The sequence below is a fragment of the Hydra viridissima genome, unplaced genomic scaffold (assembly GCF_058129835.1).
Source record: "Hydra viridissima isolate aposymbiotic clone 2 unplaced genomic scaffold, HvirCarnegie_v1 scaffold_1, whole genome shotgun sequence".
Lineage (NCBI taxonomy): Eukaryota > Metazoa > Cnidaria > Hydrozoa > Anthoathecata > Hydridae > Hydra > Hydra viridissima.
The window spans coordinates 26,083,561-26,100,055 of NW_028324300.1; the positions used below are offsets into that span (position 1 = coordinate 26,083,561).

At 29.7% G+C, this 16,495-nt stretch overlaps 1 protein-coding gene and 1 pseudogene across 1 annotated transcript in view; one reads left to right on the top strand and one right to left on the bottom strand.

Moving 5' to 3' along the window:
- LOC149894123 (uncharacterized) overlaps positions 1-15,835 on the bottom strand; it is a 67,828-nt gene extending 51,993 nt beyond the window's left edge. Inside the window, exons 1-6 of the mRNA XM_090077247.1 lie at positions 15,649-15,835; positions 15,406-15,541; positions 14,779-14,808; positions 14,621-14,695; positions 6,632-14,480; positions 5,479-5,610 (exon numbers count right to left, since the gene is read on the bottom strand). Of these exons, the coding sequence (XP_089933373.1) occupies positions 5,479-5,610; positions 6,632-11,790 (5,291 nt within the window). The 5' untranslated portion in view covers positions 11,791-14,480; positions 14,621-14,695; positions 14,779-14,808; positions 15,406-15,541; positions 15,649-15,835. The remainder of the gene's footprint in view (positions 1-5,478; positions 5,611-6,631; positions 14,481-14,620; positions 14,696-14,778; positions 14,809-15,405; positions 15,542-15,648) is intronic.
- On the top strand, positions 1,380-3,663 carry LOC149894126 (uncharacterized; annotated as a pseudogene).
- Positions 15,836-16,495: the final 660 nt, after the last annotated feature.

Consider the following 16,495-nt stretch of genomic DNA (forward strand, 5'->3'; position numbering starts at 1 on the left):
ATACCTAAACATGCCTTGAATGCAATTAATAGGATGTTAAAAGATATTTGCAACAACAACTTTCCGTTTGGAGGAAAAATCATTCTTTTTGGTGGTGACTTTAGGCAAATTTTGCCTGTTGTGAAAAGAGAACAACCAGCTGAAATAGTAGAATCGTGTATAAAATGTGCTTTGCATTGGCAATGAAAGCAGAAGTTTGCATTAACTGAAAATATGAGAGTACAAGATGGGGAAGGTGAATTTTCCCAATGGCTACTAAAACTTGGGAATGGAACAATACCTGTCAAAGAGGAGAATCCTTTTAAAGGATGCATTGAAATACCAAATCAGTGCATTATTAGAGAAAATGAATCAATTGTTGAAAAGATTTTTGGAGATGCTGATCAAAATGATTATTCTAAACGCGTGATTTTAACACCAACTGATGTTGATTCATTATCAATCTATGAAGAATTGCTTGATTGTCTGCTGGGTGAGGTGAAAATTTATTTAAGTGCTGATCAAATTGATACTGATGACCTTAATGAAAGAAATAACTTTGCTGTTGAGTTTTTGAACAGCTTCACTCCTTCAGGTATGCCACCTCGTTGTTTAAAATTGAAAATTGGTTGTGTAATTATGCTACTTAGAAATTTAGATCTTAAAGCTGGGTTATGCAATGGTACTTGAATGAAAGTTTGTTTATAGTTGTATATATGTTTAAATTATGTTGTTTCCATGTTTTCAAAGTGGTAATGGTTATCAATCTTGCTCAACATAATCATTGAAAACCTTGCCAGCCAAGCGGTGTAATTATAGGAGAGGTAGGACTTGGCACCATTTAGTGCCAGGCAGTGTTACTGCTTTAGAGATAGGATGTGTTGGATAGCCTTTTTTAATTATTCTGGAAACACATAATAATGTCTGTTAATGTTTAGCGTAATGTGTATGAGAGAGTATACAACATTGATCATTAAATCTAGGGTGTTTCAATGTCCTAAATTTGAGGTAATTTAATAACTAATATTGAATGTAAAAACAAATATACTTTTATGTATTTATATGTTTAGTAAAAAGATAAATATAAAGTTAACTTTAAATTGGTTTTCTAATTTTGCCTTTCATATTTTAATTTGGTTTGTTATTTTTGCTGGATTTTAGGATCAAGGGTGTAAATATTTTATTGTTATGTGTTATTGTTGTGATGTTTTGTGTTGATAGACTGCTTGGCTTACCTTCACGTTGGTGTCTATTGTTAAAAATGAATAATAGGTAGTTTCATTATTGGAACTTACTGCTATTATTTATTTACTAAAAGCCAAGAGAAAATTATGCTTGAAATGCAGTTTATATCTTAAGGGGCTATCCCCCCTTAAAATTTCAAAACTTTCACAAAAAAAAAAATTGTTTTTAACTACCTTTACCTGTGTATGATTATAAAAATTGTTTTAAAAATAGGACATTAACATATAACTATCTTAATTTGTCTATTTAAATAAACTTTCTCAACGTGACATCCCTAGCAACGCCATAGCAACGCACTTGTTTATCTGTATTCACCCTACATTTTACCTTAGTTCAACCCAAATGTGGGTTATAACTGTCATGTACAAGCTTAAACTGCTTCTTTATGAATTTTTCTAAAATTTTTGTAAAGGTTGTTACGTCAAGTACGACAATTTAAATCAGTTATAGTGTTATTTTATCAGCTTAGTTTTGTTAGTGAAAATGGGAAAAGATTGTCGAGTGAAGCAACGTACACAAACTCACCGTAAAAGGAAAAGATTTATGGGAAATCTTAATAAAGCTGTGAAAATTGATAGTGTTTCTGATAATGTTAGTATTGAGTTGCCAACAATTAATTTAAATGCTGCTAACAGCACTTGTGTTTTGGAACAAAATAATGAAAACTCACTTAATTTGTCAGCTTCGTCTCGAAAAGTTGAAGACTTAGAAGATGCACATATTTTGAAACCTTGTATATCTGGTTATCGTATAATTGATGTTGCTGTTTTAGTTTCTGTTTTTAGTTCTTTTCTGTGTCCAGAATGTGGTAGTCCTACACTCTCATTAGGTGAGAGATATAATAAACGACATGGTTTATCTTCCTTGTTATATCTTAAGTGTCAAAAAAAAGATTGCAACTATCTTTATCAGTTCTACACCTCTATCAACAATAATAATAAAAAAGGATTTGACATTAATAAGCGAATAATTTATTGCATGCGACTATTGGGTCATGGATATGCGACTATTGGGTCACTTTTATGAATTTACCTAAGCCTATGACCAAAAACAACTTTGAAAAACTACTGAAAATAATTGCAACAGCTGTAAATACTGTAGCAGAACAAACAATGATAAATGCTGCAAATAAATTGCGAAAAACATCATTGGCACCAACTGATATTTGTGTATCTTGTGATGGTACATGGCACAAACGAGGATATTCATCGCTGAAGTCTTTTCTGTTATCTCTACTGTTAGTGGCAAAGTGTTAAATGTTGAAGTCATGTCTAGATATTGCAAAGGTTGTAGTATTAATCAAGGCCTTCAAAAGTCTAATCCAAATGCTTATGCACAATGGAGAAATTCCCATGTTTGTAAGTATAATTACCAAGGTTCTGCTGGAGGTATGGAGCCAGAAGGAGCAAAACGTATTTTTCAGCGTTCTATTGATAATCGCCAGTTAAGATATATTCAATATTTAGGCGACGGAGACAGTAAAAGTTACATGAATGTTAAAAATGCATACCCTGAAATAGAAATTGAAAAACTGGAATGCGTTGGACATTAGCAAAAGAGAGTTGGAACACGGCTGCGGAATTTAAAGAAAAGAGAAAAAGGCCTTGGTGGTAAAGGGCGTCTTACAGATGCGACCATTGATCGCTTACAAAATTTTGTTGGAGTTGCAATCAGACAAAATCCAGGTAACCTAAAGGAAATGAAGGCAGGAGTATTAGCATCGCTATTTCATGTGGCTTCATTAAAAAATAATAGCTTACATTTTCCACACTGCCCTACTGGTTCAGACAGCTGGTGCAAATACAATGCTGATAAAATAAATAAAACAACAACATATAAGCCAGGACCGGGTTTACCAATGGACGTTATTATGAAAGTGAGATATATATTTGAAGAGTTAAGTGAAGACAGTGAGTTACAAAAATGTTTGCATGGCAAAACACAAAATGCTAATGAATCGTTTAATAGAATGATTTGGGACCGTATACCAAAACAAACATTTGTCTCACTTACCCAATTAAAAATTGGTGTATATGATGCTGTTGCTTATTTTAATATTGGAGCAAAAGCATCACTTGATATTTTTAAAGAACTGAACATGGAACCAGGCTTTCATATGATTGCAGGATGCAAAGCATTAAATAAATAAAAAAAAAGAAATGCTGAATATCGAATAAACCCTGATAATAAGTCAAGACGGCAAATATTACGTGCCAAAAAGTTGAAAAAAAATGAAAAAATAATTGAAAAAGATGGTGACTTGTATGTACCTGGTGGATTTTGAAACTTTGGATTATTTTTTTTACCTATTTTATGAATAAAATATTACTGCATTTAAAGTTTTTACTTTAATCGTGTTTTTCTTAGAATAGCAATTTGTGGACGCCGGCCAATATATTTGGAGAACAGTATGATAGTTTTTAATGAAATTTTCATGAAGCATTGTCCATATCATACTCTATGATATGAATGGAATGGATTTTATTTAAATTTAAAAAATAAAAGTTTTGGTTAATAAAATGATAAAAAATTTGACCCTAAACTTCGGTCGTCCTGTTGTGGTGGTGAAAAAAAGTTATGAAAAATCTGTTCCACTCATATCATAGCCCTGCCTTACAACAATATTATGGTTCAATTTGAAAAGGTGGAAATGAGCCAATTTCTTTGAATTTTGGCCGGCGTAAAGTCATTTTTTGGTCATTTTAGGGGTATTTATTGGTTACCATGGTAACAATATTGATTTTCAAAAAAAAAAAGTTAGTGCATTATTCTTAATTTAATATAAGCATGTTACCAATAATTATTTTTTGTAAAAATGCTTATATTTAAATTCAGAGAGAGATACCCCCTTAATTTGATTTTTTTTTTTTTAATTTATTCATTTATTAGTATTGTTAACCCTTTTGTACTTCGAAACAGATTTTATAGTTACATTTTCGATAAATGTTTATATTAACTGCCATGTCAAAATAGATTACTATAAATAGGTAAACCGATTTTCAGTTTTTATGTGGTGCATCTTTTTTTTTTTTTTGTAATAATAATATCATAATTCCTTTTTTTTTTACTTTAAGATTTACGATTGACGCATTTATACGGTTTATAAAAAAAAACCTGATAACCTTCGATTGTAAATTTTTGTCAGTTAAAATGATATAAATATATGCAATTAGTTCAATTTTTTCTAAATTCTCTCTATTTTATGCCAAATAATTTGTTGTACGTAACTTAGGGGATCTTTTTAAACGGGGGGTGAATATTGTAGTTTTGCGCAGTTGTCAAATATCGAGTTACTTAAATTTTATAAGGTATTTAACTAATTAATTAGCTTAATTTTGAGTAAAGAAAAAAGTTTTATAAGGTGTTTAACTAATTAATTAGCATAGTTTGCATTTGCAACACTTTTGAGGAAAGAAAAAATTCTTATATATGTTAAATTCTTATATATATTAAAAAGAAAATATTCTTATACGTGTAAATCATTGTTTTACATTTCATTATTCTGGTAAAAGGTCTCCATCAAAAACTTGTTTACTCTTAATAAAAATAACTCTCTTCTCCTCACTACCATTAAGGCATAAATGGGGAAGGGAGGTCCTTTATTAGTGTAAAATATCTAAGAGAATTAAATTTCGAGTAACAAAAGGAATTTTTAGTAAATGGTAGCAAATTACTGTTTACTGAAAACTATTGAAACAGAGAGGCCATTTATAAAAATTATTTTGAATTAATTTATTTAGTTGTGTGCATTTAACGTTTTTAAAAAAATTTCCTTTATTAAGGGGATACCAAAAAACTAATAACTCGTGTATAATTTACGTTCGCTTTGTATTAATCTTATTATTTAAAGTTCATGTTATAAAATATTTAACAAGAATTCAGCTTTACTTTTTCGTCAATTTAAAGCATGATGAAGTGTTATTATTTTTTGCCAGTAACTAAAAACGTATTGTGTTGAACTTAGTAATGTTGAGGAAAATGATTCTGTTTTACACTGACATGACCTATTTGAGCTGTAAACTACTCTAATGTTAAATAATTGGTAAATTATTTTACCTCCTTGAAGGCGTTTTTCTAAAAGGGTATAAGTTAAGGTCTCACAACTTTAAATTGTGGAAAACAGCCACTATAAATTAAGTAACAGACCGACCATAACCCGTATTACCGATTGCTTTTTGCTAGTTATGATAGCACAAGGAATAAAATGTAAAGTAAAAGTTGCAAAAACAATTTAAGTGCGGTGGCCACACTCACCTAAATATTGTAGGCTTAAAATAATCCCATTTCCCGTAAAAAATCTCAGCGCATTCATCCAGAGATACACAATTTATCAACTGTATCATATATGATACAGTATGCAAAAAGGGGTTAAGAATAGCCTCTTTACTTAATTTTTAAACAACCACATATAACTTAAGCCAATTTCAAATACTTAAGAATAGCCTCTTTACTTAATTGTTTTTTAAATAACCACATAACTTAAGCCGATTTTAAATACTTAAGAATAGCCTCATTACTTAATTGTGACAACCTTTTTTAATTTAGAAGCTTTGCATTGAGTCAACATTGAATACATCAGATAATTGCCTTTCATTTTGTAATTCATCGCATTGTAGCTCTGATATTTAGCAAATGAATTCTATACATTTAAAACTTCGTTCCCAAAGATAGATCTTTTGCAAAATAGGTGATGAAACTTTAATAAAGTATTTTTCCTAACTCGAAAACTAGTTTTCTACACTTAAAAGTAGCTTAAAGTTATTCTGTTCTCATGTTAACTTTAAGTCAGCTTCTAAAGGTTCGTTACATGGAGTCAGACAAAAGCAAAATGGTGAAGGATTTTTTTAAAACTTCTTTACACTACTTGATGTAGCTAAAACAATCTGTCCAAAAAGTCTTCCTCCGAATTTGCCCGAATTTAATTGATAATAAGTTTCAAAACATTATTTCTATTTCCGGAAATCTCAAAATCTTTCATTGAAATCTCGAAATTCCTTTTATTTTGTCAATGATTGAACATACTCGCTTCATTTTGATAAAAAATCTCTTTGAATATATTTGTGAATATTTCTTCATTGTAGTAGCGTAGCGATCCTTAATCTGTTTTAACCGTTCTTGCATATATGCAAATATTCAATCAATGAATATCTTGCGTCTAAAGTTTGTTGCGACTGCTAGGCGAGACTCACAGTAATTTAAAGTGACATTGTTTCCAATATTTTATCCCTCCATATAACAACAAAACCTGAGGGGTTAACACAACATCTAGCTTACGACCAAGGTTTTCTTTCGGATTATTTACCTTTACTCTTCTCCAGTTAAATGATAATCAACAAGCACTGATACCCCTATAACTATGTGATCACTAGTTATACTATTAGTGCTAATTTGTGCTAAATGATTAAGCTAAACTACTACATTAGAATTAAAAATTAACTCCAACTTCAGAGAATTGTACTGAGTAGAATTTATTACAACATTACCTTCTTGATCTTTTATCGTCTTATCATCACATACTTGGTAAAGTTCATTTATTATTTCTAACTTCGTTTCTGTGCTAAGATTTTCTTTCTCCAATAAACAATGTAACGGTGTCTTACCTTCATAATTTTCGACGTTAACTTTAGCTTTACACGATAACAATAGCTTTATAGCCTCCTTATTACCTTTGTAATGTGCCATATGCATTGGTGTATCTCCGTCATACATAGCTAGACTAACATCAGCACCTTTCTCAAGTAATAATTTAACAATTTCCAGATTAATTGGCTGACCACCAAAACCTAAAGAGTAATATAAAGGACTAGCTTTATTTCCATCATTGTTAGGTTTATTGATATTAGCATTTTCTAAAACTAAGCCGACCATTTCTACATTTCCCTTAACTATTGCTCGTATTAATGGTGTAGTAGCAGTAGTCATAAGTGGCATATAATCAAGATCAACCCCAGCAGTAATCAGTTCCTGCATCTTATGTAAATCGCTTTCTTCTACAGCACGCCATAATTCAATATTATGATAACTCTCTCCGGTTAATTCAATTAGTTTATCAGAAATTTCTTTTGAGTCTAGAGAGTAACTTTTGACATATAACAAATAGGTATTTAAAACGTCAATTTTTATCAAATTAACGAAAGGATGGTCCTTAAAAAACGATATAATCTGCAAAGCTTGGATGCCATATTTTATTGCCAGATCATATTGTCCATTATCATGATAAGCATTCCCTAGGTTTATTAAAGAGCAAGCCACATCTGGATGAGGTTCTCCCTTGTAAATAATTTTCTTCATTTTTAGACTTTCCTTATGATACTTAATTGCTTGATCATGCTGTCCCTTAGCACTATAAGCTAACCCAATGTTGTTTAAAATAGTAGTCACTCTTGAATAAGGAACTTCCTTGTAGATTAGTTTCATCATATTTAAGCTATCTACAAAATACTTAATTGCCTCATCATATTGTCCTTTGGCTTTGTAAGCTATTCCAAGGTTATTAAAACAGTCTGCCACATCTGGATGATGTTTTTCCTTGTAGATCAGTTTCATCATTTTTAGGGCATTCTCAAAATACTCAAATGCCTGATCATATAGTTCTTTAATATAATAAACTGAACCAAGGTTAGCTAAAGATTTCGCAGTTTCCTGATGAGGTTCATCCATATAGATCAGTTTCACCATTTTTAAAGCTTCATCAAAATACTTATTTGCCTGTTCATATTGTCCTTTATCATAATTAGCTGATCCAAGGTTGTTAAATGAGCTAACCACATCTGGATGAGGTTCTTTCTTGTAGATCAGTTTCTTCGATTTTAGGCTATACTCATGATACTTAATTGCTTTATCATATTGACCTTTAGCTTTATAAGCTAACCCTAGGTTATTATAAATGTGAGCTAAACCTAGATGAGGTTCTTCCTTGAAGATCAGTTTCATCATTTTTAGGCTATCCTTATGAAACTTAATTGCCTTATCATATTGATCTTTAGCACTATAAGCTAACCCTAGGTTAGTTAAAGTGTAAGCTACATCTAGATGAGGTTCTTCATTGTAGATCAGTTTCATTATCTTTAGGCTATCCTCATGAATTTTAATTGCCTGATCATATTTTCCTATAGCACCATAAGCTGACCCTAGGTTATTTAAAGTATTAGCCAAATCTTGATGAGTTCCTTCCTTGTAGATCCGTTTCATCATACTTAAGCTATCCACAAAATACTTAATTGCCTCATCATATTGTCCTTTAGCTTTATAAACTATTCCTAGGTTATTAAAACAGCCAGCCACATCTGGATGAGGATCATCCTTGAGGATCAGTTTAAACATTTTAAGGGTTTTATCAAAATACTTATTTGCTTGATCATATTGTCCTTTAGCACCATAAGCACAACCTAAGTGACTTAAAGTTCTTGCCACATCTAGATGAGGCTCAACCTTGAAGATCTGTTTCTTCATTTTTAGGCTATACATGTAATACTTAATTGCCAGATCATATTTTTTCTTAGCATAATAAGCTAAACCTAGGTTATTTAACGAGTTAGCCATATTTGGATGAGGTTTTTCCTTGTAGATTTCTTTCTCCATTTCTAGGGTATTCTCAAAAAACTCAATTGCCTGATCATATTGTCCTTTAGCAATATAAGCTAACCCTAGGTTATCTAAAGAGCTAGCCACATCTGGATGAGGTTCTTCTTTGTAAATCAGTTTTTTTATTTTTCGGCTATCCTCATAATATGTTATTGCCTGATCATATTGTTCTTTAATATAATAAATTGAACCTAGGTTATTTAAAGAATTTGCTACATCTCGATAAGGTTCATCCTTGTAGATAAGTTTCTTCATTTCAAAAGCTTCATCAAAATATTTATTTGCCTGATCATATTGTCCTTTAGCATAATTTGCTGACCCAAGGTTGTTTAATGAGTTAGCCACATTTGGATGAGGTTCTTTCTTGTAGATCAGTTTCTCCAACTTTAGGCTATCCTCAAGATACTTAATTGCCTTATCATATTGACCTTCAGCACTATAAGCTAACCCTAAGTTATTTAAAGTGTGAGCTTCATCTAGATCAGGGTTTTCTTTGTAGATCAGTTTCATCATATTTAAGCAATCCTCAAAATACATTCTTGCCTGATCGTATTCCCCTTTAGCAAAATAAACTGACCCTAGACTATTGAAAAGTCTAGCCAAATCTTGATGAGGTTCTTCTTTGTAGATCAGTTTCATCATATTTAAGCAATCCTTATAATATATTATTGCCTGATCATATTTTCCTTTAGCGCAATATGCTATCCCTAGGTTAAGTAAAGAGAAAGCCACATCTGGATTAGGGACATCTTGGTAGGTCAGTTTTAAGTTCTTTAAACAACTTTCAAACCATTTAATTGCTCCATCATAGTCATTAACTGTAGAATAACAAATTCCTAATGTACTTTGTAATGTTAAGTTATTGTAATATTTTTGCTCATTTAATGCAAGCTCTAAACAACTTTGAGCTTTTTTATATTGTGCTAACCGATAATAGATAAGCCCTTTATTAGCATGATCGTCTCGGTAAAAATCTTGGAATAAAGTTTGACTATCTGCAATACCCAGTATCTTATAATTAACGCAGAAGGCCTTTAATCTTTCATATAACGGCAGTAAAACATAAAAGAACTGAAATAAACCTCCTTGTTCGTTCAAGTCATCCTCAGATAAGTGAAAGATTTGTTTAGCATGCTTTTTAATTTCAGAATTGGTATTAGGAGATTTACTAAAAATAGACATATCCTCTTTTTGTGCTTTATGGTAAGAATAGGTCTTTAATCTGAGGGTTGTAGCAAATGTTATAGCATTTTTTAAGTTAAATGCTGCTTCTGGGGATATAAAACTTTTATCTTTTAACTTATCTACTATATCCCAGTTACTTTTTCCTTCTATACCATAATATAGGCCAAGACTGTATACTAGGCGGTCTGGCAATCGATAAATTTCCTGCTTAACATCAAAAAATCTCCCTTCATTTTTAACTCCTACTTTAGGTGCCAGTCTATGAAGATCCCCTTTAGAAAGAGTCTCTTTAAATTTTAAACTTGGTGTTTGTTGACGATAATCAATTTCTACTTTACCTTCATCTAACAACTTTATGGCCCTTATCTCACAGTTTAATCTGCTATGCTCATCACTTTCATTTTTACAGGTCAAAAACTTTGTAACCTCTTCTTTATAGCTGTTAACAAGCTGTTTATTACCATGCACATAACAAACTTTTTCTAATATATATGGTAAGTTCTTATCTTTATGTTCTGCCCAACCGTTTTCATTCCGCACATAAGCAAGCATTCCATCAATTGTTTGCACTAACTCGTATTTTTTGTCATCCCTACCAAGTGGAGTTTTACCTCCTAGATCAAAATTGACTCCTCTATGCACTATGTGGCTCATATCTACACCATATTTACTGGTAGGAATTACACTCTCTCCTAAATTGATTACCTTAAAGTGTACCAAATGGCTTAAATTCTTGAAATACTCTTTAATTTTAGGTTCTTCATTTTGTTTGTATTCCTCATTTTCTGTAAGAATAGCAAATTCTAAGTCTGAATACGGAGTCATCTGTTGCAGTGCCATTGAACCGAGTCCTATTACTGCATATTTACAAGGTGGCCTGCCGACTTCTTGCTCACTATCACCATATAGTTCGCTTAAAAACTTTCGCATGTAATCAGCTATTAATTTGAATAAATTTCTTATTTCCTCTACATATGATCCCTGATTTTTTTGTTTTTCTTCTTCATTAATAATTGCTTGTTTAAGAGTGTTTTCTGCTTTTTGAAGCTTATGATCAATGTTTTCCCGGAATATTTTCAATGACTGTTTATTACATTTTTCTTGTTCAAATGCTGTTGATTTTTCAGTTCCACCAATTGCTGAGAAAATCAGTTCTTTTAAGTGACTTATTTGCTCTTTAGGATAAATCTGCTGTTGTGTAATAAATGCATTTTTATCCTCAACGGATATTATGTTAAGCTTTTCAACTAATATTGTATTGACATGTTGATAAAATACTGCCGCATCTGTGTAATATTTAAGTTTAACATTTGACTCTTCCTTTGTTCCGCTTAATTCTCCTAACTTTGTTGTTAGATAGCCAAGATCATTTAGTATGCTTACTAAACTCTTTACCTCTTCTATAGTTTTTTTGTAAGCAAATTGCTTTACTAAAGTTCCATACTCAACTTGTTCAATCTCTTTTAAAATGCTAATTTTTGTCTCATTATTACAAGCATCCATTAAACTTACAAATTGCTGTACAACACCCTGTATTGTTTCTAACTTATAGTTCTCTAATAATTTCTCATAAGTTTTCAAACGTTTTTTAGCTTCAATATGAGGTTCTTTTTCCAAAACCTCATCATAACCTGACCGTGCTAAATACAGAAATCCTAGCTTTTCATACGCACGGGCTTTTAAATAAAGAAGCGAAGCAAAGTCTTTATCACCAATAAATGCTTCATCACTTCCAGTTTTCTTAATTGCTATATGCCAAGAAATGATTGCCTCAAAATATTTTTTGTGCTTTGCCATAAATCTACTAGCTATTAATATATAAAAAAAGAACTAAATTTTAAAAGCTGAAATTTGTCTTGCTCAGAAAAAAATTTTTTTTTTTTGTTTCCTATTCAAATTAAAAATAAATCTTTTTACATTATTTGATAAAACATTTTGTATAAAAATTACAATTGAGTTAATAAAAAAAAAGTAATAAAAATAATGGTAATAATGATAATAAAATTATTATTCGAAACATTATTATTAATAAGAATAAGAATTATAAATACAAACGATAATAATGTTTACAATAAGAATAATGATAGTAATTGTAAAAGTAAAAATAATAATAGTAATAATACAAATGATAATAATAACAATCACAATAATAATAATAGTAACAATATTAACTAGCAAAGTGCAACCTGTAATACGGGTTATGGTCAGTCTGTTACTTAATTTATAGTGGCTGTTTTCCAGAACTTAAAGTTGCGAAACCTTAACTAATACCCTTTTAGAAAAACGCCTTCAAACTGAAAAAATTAAACCATCTGCAAAATTAAAATAAAAAGTATGCGGAGGTAAAATAATTTACCAATATTTAACATTATTTGAGTAATTTACAACTGACATAGGTCATATCAGTGTAAGGCAGAACCATTTTCCTCGACATTACTAAGTTCAACACAGTACGTTTTTAGTTACTGACAAAAAATAATAACACTTCATCATTCTTTAAATTGACGAAAAATTTAAGTTAAATTCTTGTAACATTTTTCATAACATGAACTTTAATTAATAAGATTAACACAAAGGGAACGTATATAATACATGAGTTATTAATTTTTTGGTATCCCTTTATACATGTTTCTTTAAAAAAGGAAATTGTCTTTAAAACGTTAAATGCACACAACTAAATAAATTTATTAAAAATAACTAAGCAATTGAGTACAAATACATTTCAAACAAAAAAAAGTTAATTTACAATCAAACGTGTAAAACAAATTTTAAAAAATATGTAAACTTTGATCTTTTATATTGCATTAATGCAAAATATGACAAATCTAAAACAAAAATTGTAACAGATAAGTAGACAGAAAAAAAAAAAAAAAAAACTGGAAATAAATTTACCTGCTTTTCGGTAACCTGCTGTCATGATGCAGCTTGTCGGTGTTGTTTTATGACGTTATTTCATGTTGGCTTTTAGTAAACTTTAATTTTATTTAAAAGACATTACAATAGATTTAAAGTATTTTAATTAAAAAGCAAAATAACAAATGCTTCAAAGAGCCAAACTATAAACATTAAAGATAAAAAATCAAATTAAGATATAAATAAATTGCATTTACATAGCTAAACATATTGTCTTGGCTTATAGAAAATTTTAAAAGCAGTGAGTTCAATAAATTAAACTACCAATTAATTATTTTTAACAATAGAATTTAGCATCATATTATGATGATTGGGTAATGAATCAATTAACTATATTTAAGTTTAATTGGTGAAAAACAGATAAAATTTTAATTAAAAAAGACAAAAACAAACCAAATATACAACATAATATTAAAATAAAATTACAATATTAAAAAAAATAAATCACTGAAGAAAAAGCAGCAACAAAAAAGTTACAAACATCTTCACTTATAGAAAACATTTACAACCTTTTGGTTGCTGTTTTTTCTTTGGTGTCTCCCAACACCCCAGTATGGATGAGCCCTCCATTTAAAGGATGGCTCATCCATACCGCCAATACTACACCACTTACTGAAGGACCTATCCGAGAGAGGCTCTGGGTTTTTGGGAGCAATAACTTTGGTATTGCTCAAATGTTAACGACTCTAAAATTACAAATAGAAGGATATAATAAAAATTAAAAATACTTACAATTTTATTTAATCAAAATATAAAGCATAACCTCACCATTTTCACAGGATGAAGAAGATGCTAAAAATATTTAAAAAAACAAAAAAAACAAAAAAAAAAAAAAAACAAGTCTCGAATTAGTATTGCTAGATAACGACACTATTTTTTATCTTAAATTGGTTGTTGTGTTCATTGCAGCTGCCTTAAATTGCCAGTTTTAATGCAGTCATTTATATCACTGTTGTTTCTATCCTCCCTTTTTCATCTGAGACATAATTTCAACATGCTTTTTCTCTAAAAGGGTTGTGATTTATCTGTGGAAGTAATCTCCTAATATAAAACTGATTTTCACTTCAGCGAGCTTTATGTTGGTTGGATCTATAAAAAGATATTTTAGATGCCCATATTACCCACCATCTCATATTTCCCCATTTTCCCCTAAAACTATGATCTAAGAAACTTTTTTAAATGTACAGCTACATAAACTTACAGACAAAGAAATAGCACATTTATATCATAAATTTTCCCCAAAGTAAATATTCTTTTGATTTTTAAAAAGATCATTTATATACCATTTTGAAATTGCAATGTTGAATTCACTGTGTTGTCATGTGTTTATTCGTTTATTTTTCATGTTTTGTCAAACTTTAAAAGCAGAAACATCATCTTTTCTGATGTTTCCTTTTTTGAACTGTTGCTGATTGTTGAAATACATGTTGGTAACAATAGTGTTTGCTAACTTCTTTCCCTAACAACCTTCATGTTCTATACACACAAAACCATTATCAGTAGTTTGATATGTTTCATAATATAAATCAAAATATAAAGCATAACCTCACCATTTTCACAGGATGAAAAGAATGCTAAAAATATTGAAAAAAATAAAATAAAATTAGAGTAAATTAAAAAGGATTAAACTTAAGAAAAATTTAATTTTAATAAAAATATGAGTAAAATGCAAACAGTTTAAAAATGTCATATTTACATTAAATAATTCTTTTACCTATTGCACATATTTCTCCATAAAAAGTATGCAAAATTTAAAACACAGCCCTACCAGTTATGCTTCTACCAGACACTAAAGACAAAAAAATATACCTCAGAATAATTGATAACATAATATTTACATATAAATAAATATATAATTATAATTTTTTTCACCTATTCCCCTCATTTCCTCCATAAAGTTGTCTAAAGTAAGAAAAAAGATAACTGAAGCTAAAACTAACAAAAAGTAAACTAAAATTAGCTATAAACTAAACCAAAACTATAAACTAAAATAAACTTTAAATCTTAATATCTGTACCTCAGAAGACAAAGGTTGGTAGTTCAGTTTTTTAAGAAAATGAGTTATGTATGAGACCTTTTTAGTTTTTTCAGTATCTACAGAGGTATAAAGACTGCTGTCCTACGGCAATGTGAAACAAAGTTAGGTCAATAAAAAGGGTCTGGTGTCCTCACAATGTTCAAAGGAAAAACGTCTGTTGTCCAGAAAAGACTTTTCACTTTTTTTATTTAACTTTTTTTTTTTATTTTTGTGAAAATTATTTCATGTGCCTCAAGACAAATTAAATAAAACACAAAAAAAATAACACAAATTTAACCATCAAGAATAAACCAATAAAGACTAATTATTTTATTATTTCCTCTCTCCTGGACAACTTCTAAAATGTGACAACCAACCTTGGACTTTTGAGGTACAGATATAAATGCTTCATTTATTTAACTAAATTAATAAGTAAATAAATAAGAAAAAACATTACATACAAAAATTGAAAATCAATCTACCTTATAGAGAAAAGCTGTTGTGATTTACCAGAGAAGTAGTTGTAAAATATTATTTCATGTTAGCTTTTACAAAATAATTTATGCTGGAACATTATGATTCCAAAATATTTATAGCAAAATCATGTAGAAAACAGCGCTAAAGACAAAAAATCAAATTGAGATAAAACAAATTGTTTATATGGCAAAATAATTTGTATTGGCTATTAGTGAATGATTAAAAGCAGTGAATTTTAATAAAATTACCTATTTACCATTTTTAACAATAGATACCAACATGAAGATAAGCCAAATGTCTATTAACTCAACAGATAACAAAAAAACATCACAGCAACAACACACAACAATAGCACACAACATAAGTTAATATAATATGTAGGGGAGAACTTGCACCCTTGATCCGTATGCACCTTTGAACCTACAGCGTTATCTCCATACTTACATAACTTATTAAAGATGGCTGATAACCAGCGTGTTATAAATACTGAATCTACAAATTTAATTGTGTTTTGGTAAGAAAATAGGCCATTGTTAAAGTTGTTTCTAAAAAGTTTTATTTTGACGGCAAAAAGTATTTTTTTTACTTTTACAAGGAACCTCACATCTTTAACATTTGGTTGAGTTGAGTAATTTTGTTTATACCATTTTGTAACTAAATTATTAACATCCTCTATGGCTGTTTTTGTTATGCTGTAAAACCATTTAATATGACAAAAAAGAAATTTTTGTGAAAATGGAGAGGGTTAGCACCCTTGATCCTAATGCGTTTATGCACCTTTGATCCTATGATCAAAGGTGCATTCACAGAAAAAGAAAATAATAAAATGTAAAAGCTAAAGAGTAACATGAACATTTCTGTACAATATGTCATATTGTATTTTAGTAACTTTTTTTTTAGGATAAAGCCTTATGATAAAGATTTTTATGCTATTTTGTGTTTATTTTTGTTCTTAAAATATTATTTTGTATTCATATTCAGGGTGACCGGAAAGTTCTGTCAGTACTTCACAATCAATTTATTTTTAATGTAGTATACATAAACTACTGAAAATACAGTAACAGATCAAGTAACATATGTAGTGTAAGTATACCA